Source organism: Chiloscyllium punctatum, chromosome 19 (assembly GCF_047496795.1).
Source record: "Chiloscyllium punctatum isolate Juve2018m chromosome 19, sChiPun1.3, whole genome shotgun sequence".
Classification (NCBI taxonomy): Eukaryota; Metazoa; Chordata; class Chondrichthyes; order Orectolobiformes; family Hemiscylliidae; genus Chiloscyllium; species Chiloscyllium punctatum.
In genome coordinates this window covers 89,152,555-89,171,306 of record NC_092757.1, presented here as the reverse complement: position 1 = coordinate 89,171,306, position 18,752 = coordinate 89,152,555, and the positions used below count along the sequence as shown (strand labels likewise).

At 39.5% G+C, this 18,752-nt stretch overlaps 1 protein-coding gene across 3 annotated transcripts in view; it reads right to left on the bottom strand.

Moving 5' to 3' along the window:
- vmp1 (vacuole membrane protein 1) overlaps nucleotides 1-18,752 on the bottom strand; it is a 196,738-nt gene that overhangs the window by 29,288 nt on the left and 148,698 nt on the right. For all 3 annotated transcript variants that reach the window (XM_072590019.1, XM_072590021.1, XM_072590020.1), the window contains exons 8-10: nucleotides 12,674-12,754; nucleotides 9,813-9,929; nucleotides 1,294-1,355 (exon numbers count right to left, since the gene is read on the bottom strand). In XM_072590019.1, coding sequence (XP_072446120.1) covers nucleotides 1,294-1,355; nucleotides 9,813-9,929; nucleotides 12,674-12,754 — 260 coding nt within the window. The remainder of the gene's footprint in view (nucleotides 1-1,293; nucleotides 1,356-9,812; nucleotides 9,930-12,673; nucleotides 12,755-18,752) is intronic.

Below are 18,752 nucleotides of genomic sequence, written 5' to 3'. Positions count from 1 at the left end.
AACAGTCCCAGTAATGAAAAGCTTAACATACCGGTATGAGGAACATTTGAGGACTCTGGGTTTACACTCGATGGAGTTTAGAACGATGAGTGGGGTTCTAATTGAAATATACAGAACACTGGATGACCTGGACAGTGTCGATGTTGGGAAGATGTTTCCACTGGTAGGAGAGACTAGGACCCAAGGGCACAGCCCTTACAGTAAAGGGAAGACCTTTTAGCACAGAGGTAAGGAGAAACCTCTTCAGCCATAGAGTGGTGAATCTATGGAACTCATTGTCATAGAACGCTGTGGAGGCCAGGTCATTGAGTACAGTTAAGACTGAGATAGTTAGATCCTGGAGTATCAAGAGGTTCAAGAGTTACAGGGAGAAAGCAGGAGAATGGGGTTGAGAAACCTATCAACCATGATTGAATGGCGGAGCAGACTCGATGCGCTGAATGGCCTGATTTTTGCTCCTATGTCTTATGGTCTAAGAGAGCATGGATTTAAGGTGAGAGGGGAGAAATTTAAAAGGGATCTGAGGGGCAAATTTTTCAAAACAGAGTGGTGTGTATTTGAAATGAACTGCCAGAGGAAGTGGTGGAGGCTGGTACAATTATAACATTTAAAAGACATTTGGACAGGTACATGAATAAGAAAGGTTTAGAGGGATACGTGCCAAACGCAGGCAAACAGGACTAGTTGAGTTTGGGAAACCTGGCCAGCATAGACGAGTTGGACTGAAGGGTCTGTGTTGTATGATGATGACTCTAAAATTACTTCTGCAATCAGGGAAAAGTTCAGGCTAAGCAAAACTCTAAAGTCTGGATCACATACAGTCAAGTTCCTTTGCAGTCTCTATTTCGCTCCTAGTTTCCATCCTTACATATTAAGTTAGTTACTTAATAAAAAATGTTTTTATTAAAGACACAAAATAAGTTAACATCTGCTAATTTCACATAAAAGAACTTTTACAAATGTGCAGGTGGCTTTTTATGCTGATCTAAACGATCAACAGTAAGGAGATTTATTTTCAAAGAAAACTGAAAGTGGGCTTTTATTGATCTGGTATATTTGACATGACCCATGTTCCATTAAAGATTAAACTCTTGGCACAATGACAGGCAAACTTTGCACCCACAGTAGAGAATAAAGATTTTTAAATGAATCAACCGCCATCACAGGTGGATTAGGTCTCAAGGAGGATGTAACGATATATTCATTTCAAATAACCCTTTCTTGGGCAATTCCACCCACCAAGCTTTCCATTCTTACAAGACAGATATGAAAATCAGTAGTTGAATTACTCACCCTATCAAGGACACCATCTGTTCCACTATGTGCTTGCTGAACATTATAATAACAAATAGTTTCTGTGGGTTTAAAAAATATCTAGTTAGTTAGGGAAAAAAATAACTTGGGATAAAACAGGCACCTAAAAATACAGTCACTTAAAGGTACAGGAAGAGATGTGCTTACTCAATTTACCCATGAAATTAAATATAATAAGATCTGACACATCTGATTTTTGGTATACTGGAAGGGTGCAGAATTGTTACAGCACAGAAGGCAGCCATTCAGCCCATCAAGTTTTCACTTAGTGCTATGCTTCTGCCTTTTTCCCATAACCCTCTATGTTATTTCTCAGATAATAATCTAATTCTGTTTTGAATGATTCAACTGAACCTCCATTCATCACACACTCAGACAGTGCATTCCAGAACTTAACAGCTCAATGTGACAGAATTCCTTTTCTTCTTTCACAGATTTAAGCTCTTTCCAGAGGAAGCATGAACTAGATTACAAGACAGTATGAAGAGTTTCTACTTTATTGCAGTGAGAGTCCAGGAAAGAAGACGATGATGGACAGCATATATGGAGGTTTGGAAGAACAAGAATAAGCACACTATATGTAGTTACATCTGTAGAAAAACAGGAGGACGACTGAAGGTGAACAAAGTATAATTTATCAGACAACAGCTTGTTATATCTATACTAGAGTCTGGGATTATGCAGAAACACCAACCCCACCTTCCACAGACACTTTATTAACTATCAAGCATAAGAAATTCTCAATCACATTAATCCTAGAAATGTGGGGTACTACATAATTGTGGGTACACAAAACAATGGATTGTGGTCAAAATTTAAAATGAAAAATTGTTTTAACGGCTGGTATCTTTATTTTAGTTAAATTCTGAATTTTTGATTAAGATCACTGTGCTATACACTTCCAGTTATCAATCAGCATTTACATTTATGAACTGACAGCAACTTGAACCCAGAAGATACTGACAATTGGTTGGATGCTGGTGGTTTGCTGGAATTATATATAGGAGATTCCAGATATCCTCCTTAGAGATAAAATTACATTGGTTTAAACCAAACAGAAGAGTTTTACTGTGCAGTGCAATAAACAAAAACATGATTATGTTTAAACTCAGTGGGTAGAAACCAACTTCCCCTTTTGGCAAGCTATCCAATTTCTTTTTCCCTTTAAAGTTTTCCATTTGTATCTAGTCTATAGGCAATCTGAATCACATTTCTAAAAAATGTACAGAGAAAAGGAAAAAAACAAATCTATGCACTCAGCAGAACATGAGGCAGGAAGGATATAATCCTGACAGACAACAGAGAAGAAATAAGCCAGAAGTGTCAGGTTGGCTTGTTGGTAAGAAAGAACAAAAATTTGCATTCATGTGGTGCCACTTGCAACCTCAACATGTTCCAAATTATGTACTTTTCAAAGTATTCATTCATGGGAAACATGACAGTATTGCACATAGTGGGGGTCTCTCAAAAAATAATGAAACAAATGAATGGACAACTGCATGAATAAAAGGAAAATATTGTGGAAGCTGAAAATCTGAAACAAAGAAAGAATGTTCGAGAAAATCAGCAGGTCTGGCAGCATCTGTGGAGAGAGAAATAGCATTAACATTTACAGTCCAGCATGATTCTTCTTTGGAACTGAAAGGCACTGGGAAGTGTTTTTATATATAAGTACTTTTAAGAGAGGCAGAGGAGGAGCAAAAGGACAGATGGTGCAGAGGCCAGATGCAAAATTCAAAGAGACCGTTAATGTTGGTGAAAGAGAAAAATAGCAGTAAAAAGTGTTCAAGTCCCACCTACTCCAGAGGTGTGTAATAACATCTATGAACAGATTGATGAGAAAATATCTATGAAGATCTGAGAAATTCAAGCCACATAGAACTACTGCAGCAAAGTGAAATTCAAGAATAGACTTTAGTATACAATAGTTAACAGTGGAAAATTTAAAATATCCTTGACTAGGGAGTATAATCTATTTTGCTCATTTGTGGAATGTGGATGTCGCTGGCTGGCCAGCATTTATTAGCCTTGAGAAGGTATCACTACAGTTAGACAGTAAGGGGCAGTTAGACTCAAAACGTCAGCTCTTTTCTCTTCTTACAGATGCTGCCAGACCTGCTGAGATTTTCCAGCATTTTCTCTTTTGGGAGGGAATGTCATTTGGGAGGGAATTCCTGAATTTTGACCCAGCAACAGGAAAGGAATGGCAATATATTTCCATGACGTGGAGATGCTGGTGTTCTCAGCATTCTTGAGAAGGTGATTGGAAAGAAATTCTGGGATTTACAAAGTAATGAACCGAAACCTGCAACCCATTCTAAAAGATGAAAGACTTAACGGCAATCTAGGTTTTTTTTCAATATATCGTTTCCGTTGCATGACACTGAGATCTTTTGCTACTAATTCTGTGTCTTATGATCCTGCTCCACAACTACATGAAGGAGCAGCACTCCGAAAGCTAGTACTTCCAAATAAACTTGTTGGACTATAACCTGGTGTTGTGATTTTTAGCTAAGTATATTTCCAAGTCAGAATGGTGAGTGGTTTCAAAGCGAACTTGAAAGTGGTGGTGTTCCCATGCATTTGTTGCCTTTGTCTTTCTAGATGAAATTGGCCATGAGTTTGGAAAATGCTGTCTGAGGATTTTTGGTGAATTTCTGCAATGCATCTTGTGGATAGTACACACTGCTGCTACTGAGCGTCAGTGGTGGAGGGAGTGAATGCAGTGTCAATTAAGCAGGCTGCTTCGTCCTAGACGGAGTCAAGCTTGAGTGTTGTTGGAGATATACCCATCCAGGTAAGTGGGGAGTATTCTACCACAGTCCTGACTTGGCCTTGTAGACAATGGACAGGCTTTGGGGAGTCAGGTAGTAAGTTACTCACTGAAGTATTCCTAGCCTCTGACCTGCTCTTGTTTATGTGGCAAGTCCAGTTAAGTTTCTGGTTAATGGTGACCCCCAGGATACTGATAGTGGGGTATACAGTGACTGCTTCAGTATCTCTGGAGTCTGTTTTGGTGCTGAACATTGCGCAATCATTAATAAACATCCCCATTAAATGATCTTATGATGCAGGGATAGTCATTGGTGAAGCAGCTGAAAATGGTTAGTCCTAGGACACTACCCTGGGGAACTTTGACAGATCTCCTGGACCAGAGATAGCTGAACCTCCAACAACCATGACAATCTTATGTGCCTAGTATGACTCCAATCAGCAGAGAGTTGAATTGAATTGAACTTATTGTCATGTGAAAAGCTTTATCTTGCAAGCAATACAGGCAGATCACAGAGTTAAGTAGCATAGATAGTAAATAATAGGTAAACAGTGGCAAAAATACAAAAAAAAGGTACAGATGAATGTTAAGTTTGAGAGTCCATTCAGTATTCTGACAACAGTAGAGTAGAAACTGTTGTGAAACCGGCAGGTGCATGTGTTCAGGCTTCTGTACCTTCTCCCTGATGGTACAGGTTGTCCAAAAACATTGCCAGGGTGGGATAGATCTTTACGAGTGCTGGCGGCCTGTCATTGACAGTGGCTCCAGTGTTGAGTGTTAGTGACAATGAAATATTGTCCCAATCTTTACTCATTTGGCCTGTGGGTCAGGAAACGGAGGATCCAGTTGCAGAGAGTGAGGCTTAGTCCAAGATCACTAAGTTTAATATTCAGTCGCGTGGGGATAATAGTGTTGAAGGCGAACTGTAGTCAATGAGTAGGATTTTTACGTAGCTGTTCTTGGTGTCAAGATGTTCTAGGGAGGAACGAAGGGCAAGTGATATAGCACCTGATGTGGATTGGCCCTGATACCTATCATTTCCAGTTTTACTTGGGCTTTTTTTGATGCCACACTTGGTTGAATGCAGCCTTGATGTCAAACCACTGTCACCTCACCTCTGGAATTCAGCTCTTTTGAACCAAGGCTTTAAGGAGGTCAGGAGTTGTGTGGCCCTGGTGGAACTCAAACTGGGCATCAACTCAGTATCATGTATTAGAACACTTCTTTAATGTTTGGAGATTAGGTTTGAATTCAAGCTCATGTGAACTAACATAGTAAAGTTCAACCAGTCCCTTGCTACACGTGAGTAGGTTAAGGAAGGAGGCAATCTAATTCAAAATCAAAACAGGGGTAATCAATGACTGTATATTTATATTGGTGAGCAGATCAGTAACAAAGGACTTACATTCTGAATGTACCACCACCCTTTCTGCACAATGCGACAGTATGTAGAAAAACAGCTGAGGAGGTACATGTCATACTCAACAGACATGTCAAAGCCTGAAATGTTCTTGGTAGTAACAAATGGGGAATTTAGCTCCGAAGATGCCATATCAACTAAGGAGCTATGACCATGAAGGCAAGTCCACTGCACAAAACATGAAACTAGCATAATGCTAGAGGAACATTGACGTATGAAAATATTTTACAATAGTAATTTTAATTTTTTCTACACTTAAATATCATGGTCTTATGAATAAGTGCTAGTCACAATGAGTGTTCGAATGAGTTGAACGTAGTGTCTGAGTTATTCCAAGAGAGTGTTACTGCAAAAAGGTCAGTCAGGAGTGAGAGTAGGTGGCTGGAAAGAGAAAATCAGGGACTTAAAAACAGGAAGAAAGAGAAGCACAAATCAACAAAAGTCACTCCAGGTTGCTACTACACAACCCAAAACAGCAATTTACAAACAGCACCACAGAAGTTCAGTGACAGGTTCAAATCATGGGTTCAAGAAGGACTCTTGACAGATCAAGAATTCCAATATCCAGCTACTCAAGCTATTTCCTCAGTTGGATGTTGAGTTAGAATGAAAGAATGCTTAGGAAGTAAAATCTGTTAAACAACTAAAAGTAAGTTTACAGGTTGAATAATTAGTGTCAACACTTGTAATCCTTAATTATTCAGCCTACAGTTACTGTTATTAATTTAAAAAAATTTCAATTTTATACAGAATGTGACTTATGTTTTTAATAAATTTATGTTATTTTTGTTAATTAATTAAACATAAATTTAACATTAAATTAAAGTTATTCAAGCATGTTTTTAAAAATGGAACCATCCCCTTCCCCCTAATCCTAAAACATGATCTGCACCAATTTATGATTGCCCCTGGGATTTCACAACTGCTGTGCCACACCCTCATCACACAAATAATCTTCCTGATCGGGTCAAAATTGAAATCAAAGAACCAACTGAACGTTTTATATACTACCTTGTAAATACTTGTTCATAATATACCCATCTAGCCAAGTTAAAATGATTAGAAAACAATAGAATCGAGGTACATTGAAAAAAGCCAGGCAACCATTTTGGAGACATTGTAAAATGTTATGGTTCCACAGTTTTGTGCATGCTCCTACCTCTCAAAATCCTCCACCCTCTTGGGTGCAAACTCCTTCAGCCTCCACCTCACAGCACCTTCCTCAATCTTCACCTCCTCACTCCATCGCACTCCCCACACTTACTGGGTCAGAGATTCCAGCCACTGCTTGCCATTGGTTTTGCTGTCAGCCATTCAGATTTGTCAGCAAATCTGAAGCGAGACTTCAGATTGTGAGGGATTTCTAGTCAATTAACATTCCTCAGCATTAAATGGCCATGGCGTTGCTGAATTCCCAGCCAACTCAAGATGAGATTGGAATTGCCTGTCATCTCAAAACTTCTGAACCCTGAGTGCCATGAGCTAAGTTCTAACCCAAATATTGGAAGCTACAATCAAACGTTAAAGGCTCGCCATACAACCAAAAGGTGCAACTTACACACTAAATATACATTGAATTAAACTTAAAGCATGTCAGTACAATTAATTTTACCAAAGCACATTTCCTGAAAGCCTCTAAATATTTGCAGTCACAATAACTGCATAACTGTATCTAGTGTTTCTTTGCTTTTAGTAAAATCATCAGTTCACTCTAGATTATACTACTAACAACAATTTCCTCGAGTTTGCTTTTATTCTTCAGTGTGTAATGACTTAGCTAGTTAAAATTGGAAGTCAAGGGCCAAGACCAATTTTATTTTTTTGGATCAAACATCTGACAAGCCCAGTTTCTCAGGAACAAATAATGCAGCAATGAGTAATATGTTATCACCAGGGTGATACAAAATAGTCAACTTTGACCTACTTTAGTACATAACCCAACTGCCAGCACTTCCCAGATAAAGTTCTGTGTGACTCATCATCTTTAACCCTCAAGAGTACAGAGTATTGAACAAAATTATAAAGGCAGAGTTACAAAACAACGAACATAGCTAATTCAACATATTCCAAGGACTCAATGGTCCTTAAATTCACAATCACTCCTTCCTTGCCCAAGTAAAAAAAATCGACCACAGCCACTCAATGATGGAAAGGCAACACTAGTTCAATGCTACCAACTATTTATGGAGTCTGGGAGATCAGGCATAATTCACACAACTTCTACTCAGTTTAATTTTCCCTATCCAGCCCCAAAAATCTCTCACTGCAAAGTTGAACTTCTCACTCTTGCCTTTTCCCCTAGCTGCAGCTAGAATTTGCTATGTGAAGAAACCAAGCAATCTAATCTATATTTAAGCAATTATGGCACTATTTTTGAACTCATTTAACATAGAAATATGGAAAATAGGAGCTGGGTAGGCCATTCAGTCCATGGAACCAGTCTGTTAATTGACATGATCCTGGCTGATCATCTAACTCAAACACCATTCTCTTACTCTGACCCCATACCCCTTGACACCTTTACCGTCTAGAAATCTAGCATTTCTTCATTAAATATTTGCAGTGACTTTACTTCCCCAGACTTCTGTGGTAGAAAATCCCACAGGTTTGCCATTCTGAATGAAGAAATTTCTCTATCTTATTCCAAAATAGACTACAGGTAATTTCTAAGTGTCTTGTTATCCTATTCTTTACGACAGACTCCAACATTTTCCCTACTACTGATATTAGGCTAACTGGGCTATAATTCTAGCATCACATATGATCTACAAAATGGAGTATATCTAAAGCACTGTTAAGAACGGGACCAGACACAACTTATTTCACTGCGCCCCACTCTTATCTTTTCAACTTCCTTTAAAGTTACATTCACCATGCTAGATACCTTTCCATTGCTTTTAGGAGTTCCTTAGTATCTCTGTTAATGTGTAAGCTTAAATACAGTAGAATGTTGTTGGGTGAGGCAGCAATGTAGATTTTCTCAGTCTAGTCCTGGTTCAATATTCACAGATAAAATATATAGGTGAGATCACAAACCTGTTTAGGATGTTTGAACCTGCATTGTGGCATACTCAATAAACCAACTTGTTAGACTGGGGATTGAGATTGAGTTCTTTCTGATAAGAGTTATTTTGCAGGACAGATCATATAATTAGTAAATTGTACCTTCCTTACTAAACTGAAAACAAAAAAGTGTGCAATGAATTGAGCAAGATTTATTGTGTGGGAGTACTCTAATATTGAGAGAGATTAGCAAGAAAGTTGCTAGGATTTAGTGAGCCTCAACATGTTTGCATATTTCAAAAATGGCTGAATGATTACACAATATAACAAATTACTTTAACCCATCGACTGCTGGAAGCAGGGGCATGTGTTTGTTATAGAATATTTCCTATTGCTTCACCTATTATTCCAAAAGAATACTGTCAACATTTAATCCACTTTGGATCATCATCAGACTTGCAGTGTTATGTAGCTTTTTAAAAAATTACTAATTCATGGCTCGGCCAACTTTTATTGACCATACCTATTAGCTCAGTGGGCAATTAAGAGTCAATCTCATTGCTCTGGATTTCGAGACACCTGTCACAAAGTACAGCGTATACAATCTCACATACATTAAAAGAGGTTCAATTTTTCTGCATCAATAACATTTCAGGAGGCAAACCTCTAAAGTGTGATACCACCTCTTTAAGGTCTTCCAGTTTGTTTGGAAAGTGAGAGCCTTACAGTTATCTAGCCATACAATTCCATCAGCTAAGTTTACAGCATTGGTTTTAAATTCAGGAGAAATCCCATGTATGGAACTATCTAAAGTGGCAGATTAACAAGATTCTCTATTAGCATGTTCTTTCCAGAATAGAGCTTTCGTTTGGCTAATTCTTTCGTAACTGTCACACACATTCCCTTCTAATTATTAACCAAATAAAGAGAGACTTGGAGTTGAACTGAGAAATGTTTTCCAAAGGTAAATCGCTAGACCATTCAAATGGAGGTAACAGTGTTGTAAATATAAGTAACTGTAGTTCTAACAAGATCATCTCCAGTATTTTGTTCTAGGTTTTTCAGACACAATCTAATGTTATTGACAATCATTCCCTGGTTTGCATTCAACCCATTGTTTAGTAGCTGAAATAACAAAAACTGAAATTTCCACCCATGTTAAAAGGGCACTACTTACACACCAACACCCTGCTCAGGTCTAAACATCTCATTTTAAGGGCAAGTGTACAGTCCAGTTGTCTTCAAAATGAGTTAAATTCCAAGTATGCTGTCTGATGAGCTACACAGGTTGTTTTCACTTGCCTGAATGTGCATTTTCACAATAGCTTTTCCAATGAGAGTTGCACCAAAGAAGGTCCAGAATGGCACAAGGAAGTGTCCGCATGTTATTCCAGCCAGGTCAAAGAGGGGATTGGGAATCTACAACACACCCAGGATATTTATCAAAAAAAGTTAACATAAGGGGGAAAAGAAATGAATTGATCTGTAACAGAATTTAAAGTCAATGACATTACTGAAAAACATGCAAAATATACTTTTATGCCATCCACCATATCTACTAAAGTAAAGCTGGAAATTTTAGCTTAAATGTCAGCCATCAATTTATGTAGCTGCTCAGTTTATTTTGTTGTTGAAAGCATAGTGCAAACATGGTTACAGAAGTATGTTCAAGGCATCTTCCTCAATCAGATGATGAAGCTTTCATCAGTTGATTTGTTTTTGACAATGTTTGTGAAAGGAGGTATGGTGGATTCACTATGGTTTAGAGAAATAAGTCGGTGGGGGGCAGAATCTCGAGGAAACCCAAAATTCTGACAGGGCTGGGCCTACAGGATGCAGAGATGATCGTTCCTCTGTCTAAGCGGTCTAAAGCAAGGAGCCATTGTCTCAGGATTTGAGATACAGACTATTTAGGACTGAGATGTGGAGCATTTTCTTCACTGGTGGAATTCTCCACTGCATGCTGTCCGGACCAAGTTATTGAATATATTTAAGAAAGTAGTGTTAGATTTGTAGGCACTAAAGGCATCAATGGCAATGGAGAGGGAGTGAGAGTTTGTGAAGAGAGGATCACAAGACCATAGACACAAGAGCAGAAGGAGACCATTCAGCCTATTTCACCATTCAGTGAGATTGTGGTTGATCTGGTAATCCTTAACTCCACTTTCCTGCTTTATTCCCATAACCCTTGATTCCTTGACTAACTAAAAATCAGTCTCTCTCAGCCTTGAATATACTTTAACACCCCAGCCTCTGCAGCCTTCCACTATAAAGAATTCCATGTGTTCACTATCGTTAGAGTAAAATTATCCTCCTCATCTCTGACTTAAATGGGTGACCCCTGACTCTGAGGTTATGCCCCCTACTCATTCCAATAAATCCACGCCCAAACTCCCCTTGTGAAAATCCCTCTAAACCCAGAATCAACCTAATTAACCTTCTCTGGACTGCCTCCAGTATAAGTATATCTTTCCTTTGGTAAGGGGACCACAACTATTCACAGTACTTCAGGTGTGGTTTGATTACTGCTTTGTATAGTTTAGAAAGAGTTCTTTATTTTGATACACCATTCTCTTCACACCATAAAGGCCAACAGTCCATTTGCCAACCCTATAACCTGCTGAGCTCGGATGCTAGCATCTTCTGATTAATCCTCAAAGACCCTGAATCTCTCTTGTGTAACTATCTGCAGTCCTTCCTCTTTAAATAAGATCTAGCTTTTCTATCTTCCTGCCAAAATGCATAATCTCCCATCTTCTCAGAATATGCTGAAGGGTCTTCATCTGCCCTGTTTTGCCCACTCACCTAACCTGACTATATCCCTTTGCATATGTGTAATCCTCACTACTTGCCTTCCCACCTACTTATGTTTCATCCATAAACGTGGTGATAGAACATTCACCTCCTTCAACAAAGTCATTAATGTTCAATTATGGATCAGCTATGATCATACTCCTGCTCCTATGTTTATATGGCCAGGGAAGCCTTTCTGCTCTTACAAGTCTTGGCTTGGGAATATGCGGACAGGATCTATTACATTTCATTCTAGATGGTGACATTTTCAACAACATAAGATTCTCCCAGACTTAGATGACATGGTACTGGGGAGAGAGTGCACCATAAAGTGATAGAATAAGCTTTAGACTTTTCATCTCCCACATAGTTAATTTTCCTCTTTCTGTCATCTCCTGTGGATGCAAATCGAGAAAGTAAGCATATATTATCAAAGAAAACTGGAAGTCATGGTTTCAGTCTTGTCCCCTCTTGCTCTGTGACACAAAAATACAGTGGTGAGTAGAAAATGTGGGAGCAAAAAGACCATACATTTCATTTCCTAAATTAGTTTTCTTACCATGGTAGTTGGTGAAAGAGAAAATTGGTTCAGTTCAACGAAGAGTGAAAATTTGACAGTTTTATAGAATCCACTCAAATTTCTCAACTCCAGTGTTTACAACAGAAGAGATATTAGCAACAATCACATTTTGTTCAAGAGTACATTTGAAACTACAACAAGCATTCACAAAATAACAGTCTTCCTTTATTTTTGAAAACTTTTTTTTTAAAAAACATTTTAAGCCCCATCACAACATCAATATACACTCTGGAATTGCGATATCCATGATTCAAGAAACAAGTGTCATGGTTTGCTCTTTAAGGCAATGAGATAAATGTGGGTTATAATAATCTGTGCCACAGAACAATAGAGGAAAGGACAGATGATAACGTGTTTCACTTTCTTAAGTATTGGTCATTGCTAACATCAAAGATGCATGCGGAAATCAGACTCAAGCCACTTTATCACTTTATGGCCCACATGCATTTAACACTTCACCATAAATCTAAACCAATTCTTCAGTGCAGAACTGGAAGAATGCATGATTGAAAGAGTCAACTTCCAGACTTGCATGTTAGGGCCCTGACTGCCTATTCCATGTCAAATATTTTAAGAACAGGATGTTGTCTCTGGTCATCATTCTTTCTCCATCAACAGCAAAAATAGATCAACTAATCACTCATTTAGTTCTTGTTTGTGTAAAATGACTGATGTCAAATTAATGTGGAGCATTCTGAAAAGCCCAGGACAGGATACAACTCCATAGGAATACTATTCCCTTCCACTCCACAACACAACCTGCGCTTATTAAATTCTGCCTTTTACTTACCGAGGCACAGGCCAAGATTCCAAAGAATCCAACTTTTTGCACAAGGTGCTGAACAGCCAGCTTTGCTCGATTCGGAAGATCCTTGAGCAGGAAGAACAGAAAAAAAATCTTCATAAAAATCTTAAAGAGTGATGTCTAACTTTGCAAGGCCTGTTTTACTGCCTCTGTCTCAATGCATAGCTAGGATTTGTATTTGGTGACCAGATTGCAATCACATTCCTGACAGTACTTCAGCCAAAAGGTGCAAAGCCAACCACTGGCAGGTCCCATGATTTTATACCAGGTGGAACATAATATTGGAATCTTCTGGCTGAGGAAGTTTTAGGTTTGAGTGAAGCAGTAATTCCTTTGCCTTACCTTTTGTTTGACCTCAAATTCACCTGTGCAAAAGTGAGGACTGCAGATGCTGGAAACCAGAGTTTAGATCAGAGTGGTGCTGGAAAAGCACAGCAGGTCAGGCAGCATCCAAGGAGCAGGAAAATGGACATTTCAGGCAAAAGCCCTTATCCTTCAAACTCAAATTCACCTGGACTCTCTCTGAAACCTCCCTCCCCTTCCTGGACCTCTCCATCACCATTTCTGGCGACTGACTAACTATAGACATAGACTACAAGCCCACTGACTCCCACAGCTACCTAGACTACATCTCCTCCCACCCTACCTCCTGTAAAAATGTCCAATTCCACCTCAAAAGTCCCAGATGGCCTCCTTCTATGATCGCAACTTCATTTCCCATGTGGTTGACAAGGCCTTCCAGTGCATTGCCTCCACTTCACGCACCACCTCCCTTGATCCTCACCCCTCCCAACGCAACAAGGACAGAACTCCCCCCCTCTCCGCCCCCATCTTCCATCCAATCTCCGCATACAACGCATCATCCTCTGCCACTTCCTCCACCTCCAAATGGACCCCATCACCAGAATATATTTCCCGCCCACCCCTATCAGCATTCTGAAAAGACTATTCCTTGCGCAACTCCCTCACCAGGTCCACACCCCACTCCTGGCACCTTTCCCTGCCACTGCAGGAAGTGAAAAACCTGCATCCACATCATTCCCCTCACCTCCATCCAAGGCCCCAAGGGATCCTTCCACATCCATCAGAAATTCACTTGTACCTCTACCAATGTCATCTACTGCATCCGTTGCAGCCGGTGTGGTCTCCTCTACATCGGGGAGACAGGATGCCTTCTTGCAGATCATTTCAGAGAACATCTCAGGGACACCCACACCCATATATCCCACCACCCCGTGGCTGAACACTTCAACTTCCCATCCCACTTCATCAAGAACACGCAGGTCCTGGGCCTCCTCCACCGTCAAACCGTTACCATCCAATGCCTGGAGGAGGAACCCCTCATATTCTGCCTTGGGACCCTGCAACTACACGGGATAAATGTGGATTTCAACAATGCCCTCATTTGCCCTCCGTCCACATTATCTCAGTCCCAAGCCTCCAATTCAGCACAGCACTCCAGACCCGTCCATCACCCCTCCTCCCCCCATTCCCCAACCTATCTTTTCCCTCACCTTCATTCGCCTAATGCTTTCCCAGCTACCTTCCCCAACCAACCCCACTCCACTCCCATTTATCTCTCAGCCCCGACCCACAAGCCTCATTCCTGATGAAGGGCTCATGTCCGATTCTCCTGCTCCTTAGATACTGCCTGACCTGCTGTGCTTTTCCAGCATTACACTCTTGACACACAAAGACCAGTCTCAGTAGTAACTCAAAGCATAAAAATGTTGGAAATACTCTGTCACACAGCACTTTGGAGAGAAACAGAATTAATATTTCACGTTGATAACTTTTCCCTTACGTTTCTCCATCAGTCACTGACTGTTTACTATCACACTTGAACTATTTTCAGCCCTCACAATTTGTATATTTTTCACTATTTTGATTCAAATTACATAAAATTTTGTATCTGCATAAGCTACTTGTAACCTGCAATATTCAATCAATTCAATAACTGTCTGAAATGTATATTTTTAAAACAATATATTTTAAACTCTACAAGGATCCGTGCAACATTGTTGGTCATATTTTACTAAAAGTCTGGGAAATCAAAAGCATTTTTATTTTCTTTACAAATTGGATGGCTAGTACTGAACATACTCAATCATCATCAAGCTTGTTGAGGAAGTCTGAAAGGTAAATTTCCAGCTGTCCCTTGAAGTTGTCTCTCTATCCTTAGAAAGCAATCATACTAATTAAATAAAAATGCATATTTTTAATGTTCATTCAAGTTCCAATACAAGAAGTTTAGATTCTAATTTTGAAATATTTAGTTTGCAGCTCAGAGTGCAGGATATTTATGCAGTGAATCTGAGGAATTCTTTATCACAGAGACCCACAGAGGTTGAGTTGTTAAGCATATTCAACACTGAGGTAGATCTTTAGAAAGCAAAGAACTCAAGGGTTATGGGGAAAAGGCAAGAAAAGCAAAGTTGAGGATCATCAGATCAGCTACAATATCATGAAAGATTGGAGCTAACCCAGTGGTTGAACTACTTCTGCTCCCATGTCTTATCAGAAGTTTTGAGAAAGTAATCACGATAATGAGATTAATTAGGTAACAGCAACTAAATAATGGCAATCTTTTGGTTTAAATGCCTTTTACAACAAATACAGGATAGGAGGCAACATGTTTCATAATGCAAACAATATCTCAATGATGTCAGTCACATACTTTCTTCAGCTTCTTAGCGAACTTTGTGAAGAGAGCAAGCTAATGGGCTTGACGTGAGAGGGGAAAGACGTGGAAGAGACCTGGGGGGGGGGGGGGGGGGGGGCTGCTTTTTTGCCCAGAAGGTGGAGAGAGTGTGGGGTGGGCTGCCGGGGAGGTTTGGGAGTCCATATGACTCTAATGGAAGATACGCTTGTCCTTGTAATGACTTATGTATTGAATCAGAACATCTATTGGAAGTTGCTGTATTTGTTCTGGTTTGCTCCCCAATGGAGAACAATTGTAATTTAGGACTCTGCAATTCTGAGTGCATTTTAAAAATAGAAACCATCTTAGAAACTCTTAAATTTAAAACGGGCATTTTGGCCTTCTGTGTGAAGAGATCAATAATATTTAGTAACATGCAGTCTCAGCTTTGTATGTGCAAACCTCATTCTTAAGATCAACCCTTCCATTAAACATTTCTTCCTCTGCCATCCCATAAGAAAATGAATGACTTTGGACGCTTAAGCTTGGGTCAACCATTTTTAGCCAAGCTCTGTACAACTATTAAGTAGTTGTATAACAAAAAAAAAGCCTCCAGACAGTTTAAACCTTTGATGATTCCAAAGGTGGAAATATCTTCAAAATTCTCAACAGTTTTGAAATATACAGTTAGAGAAGGGGAAAAGGATAACAAAGCAACAAGCTTAGCAAAATTAAGCAATTAGAAACAAGTTTATTCCCTATTTTAGTCACACATAGTTGAATTTTCCCAGGCTGTGATCAATGTGGGCAACGGCAAGTCAGTTGGGAAAAAACGGTAAGAACTGAAAAACAAATTTATCATTGTCAAGATGGTCATGACATCTGTCTTGCCTTGCATTTTAGTGCAGTCAGCCAGCCAGGCTGTTTGTCATGTTTGGCAGCAATGAATAGTCATGGGGAGCTATGGTTAGTCAAGGCGCTGGACTGTCACCAGTCAGGAGAGAGGATAACGTGTTCAGAGTGAGTGAATAGGAAGCACTGTGGCTGGAAAGGTCAGTAGTTTAAAGGGTGGGTGTGAGAGAGCCACTGAGGGAAGATGAAACAGATACAGTGATAGATCATTAGCTATGGCAGAGGTGGCTGCAATGGCAAAGTTTGAGTGAGTGCAAGGTAACAGAGAGAAGATGGTAACAATGGAGCTTGTGGAGCACAGACCCTCCAGAGGGTGGATACCAAATTGACCTGTGTAGCTATTTCAGACGAGGTTGATAGCATTTGACAGTATGCAGCTGAAGTTTACATATGGCACTTGCACCATGAACTCTGGATGACCCTGGCACTGATGAATGTTTTGCCAGCATGAGCTCAAGGCAGCACAACAGTGATATCATTGTGCATAATTCATGAGGTGAGCAACATAAAATTGTGAGGAAAGCCTGTAGATATACAATCTTTGGGAAAATTCAACCCATTGTTATATGGGATTAATGTTGCCTTTGGCTTACAAAATAAAAAAAAAGAGAAAACAGAGGCAGAGGCAGTCTGTTCAATACGCTTTGATTCAATATATTATCATATGCCTTTTAAGTGGTAAAATTAAGATATCTAGAGATACCTTTTCGTATAGACCACTAAGCCTGTGCAATTAGATCATGGCTGGTCTGTGCTACATTTCCATTTACTAATATTTGGTCAATTTCCCTTGTTATCCTCGCCAAACAAACAAAAAAAACCCCACTATTAATAACACCCTTGAACATATCAATTATTCCAGGATACACAACCTATTGGGCAACAGAATTTTAAATTTCCATTGCTCTTAACATGAAGAAAAAAAAACTGATTTTTCACTCCCAAATGGGCTGCCCTTAACTTTAACATTATGCTTCTCAGTTCTAAATTTCCCCACTACGTACACATCATCTATTTTCAAATAGTCAAATTTGAGGTATTGTCCCAAAACTGGACATTTTAAACTTCCACGGACGAATTTCAACTATTATTAGAATAGCAAAATAATTTATTGGATTGTTTAGCAAGATGCTATATCGCTACAGTGTGCCAACAATCAAAAGATGAATTAGGAGCAGGAGTAGCACATTCAATCCTTCCAGCCCACACCACCATTTGGTAAGTTGATGGCTAGCTTATGATTCATCAGCTTTGCATGTCCATCTTTTCCTGTGATCCAAGCAATCCTTGACCCTCACCTGATTCTGCTCTACCCAAACCTAGTCCAAAACTGACAAGATTTGAGATCAACTGCAAACTTGATCCCAAACTTGCCGATTTTGAGATATTGCACTGATAGAACATTTTTTTTAAGTGTAATGATGGATCCCAAGATGCTTCACAGCAGCATTATATAAAAAAAATGATGTTGAGCCACAGAAGGATACAAAAGATACTAGGTGAAAATTGTTTTTCTATCCAACTTATTAAACTGCTTCATAATTTTAAATACATTTGGTAGACCACCAACTCCAAACTCAAACACAAAAGGGAATATTATTAAGTTACCTAATTTGTCCTAATATTTAAAGTCTTTAAACTACTATATCACTCTGGTGACATGCATTGCATATCGTTATCAAAATGAGCGCATTGTGATTCACATAAAAGCATTAATATTATTTTTCTATTTAAAAAATATTACATCTCCTGCAAACCTTGCATCAGAGAGGAGGTATGGACCTGTTGCGCTGAACAAATTCTTTTTATGATACAATGGCTCTAATAACCACATTTGACAAGGATAAGCTGATGACCTGCTGCTAAACCTGTACCCAATGCTTCTCAAGAGATGCACAAGTACACCTTGGAGTCAATTTACCCAAGAGTCTCCTTTCCTCTTTGGAATCTCAAATCTTCCATTAGACACCTCATAGCAGAGATCAATATATATAGACACAATAATCAATGCAACACATCAGATCAGTTGCAACAAATTCAATATCTAAGTTTATGATGATTTTGCTGCTCAGAGGCAAAACCATTTACATCAAGGGCTGCATCTTGGGTAGTCTATAAAATTTTCAAATCTACCACAGTGGCTCAGTGGTTAGCACTGCTGCCTTACAGCACCAGGGTCCCAGGTTAGATTCCAGCCTCGGGCAACTGTCTGTGTGGAGTTTGCATGTTCTCCCAGTGTCTGCGTGGGTTTCCTCCGGGTGCTCCGGTTTCCTCCCACAGTCCAAAGATGTGCAGGTCAGGTGAATTGGCCATGCTAAACTGCCCATAGTGTTAGGTGCATTAGTCAGAGGGAAATGGGTCTGGGTGGGTTACTCTTCGGAGGGTCGGTGTGGACTTGTTGGGCTGAAGGACCTGTTTCCACACCGTAGAGAATCTAATCTAAAAAAAAATCTGCAAAATAAAATCCAACTGCATAAACTTGCCCCCATTCATGGAAACTATTTCAGTTAT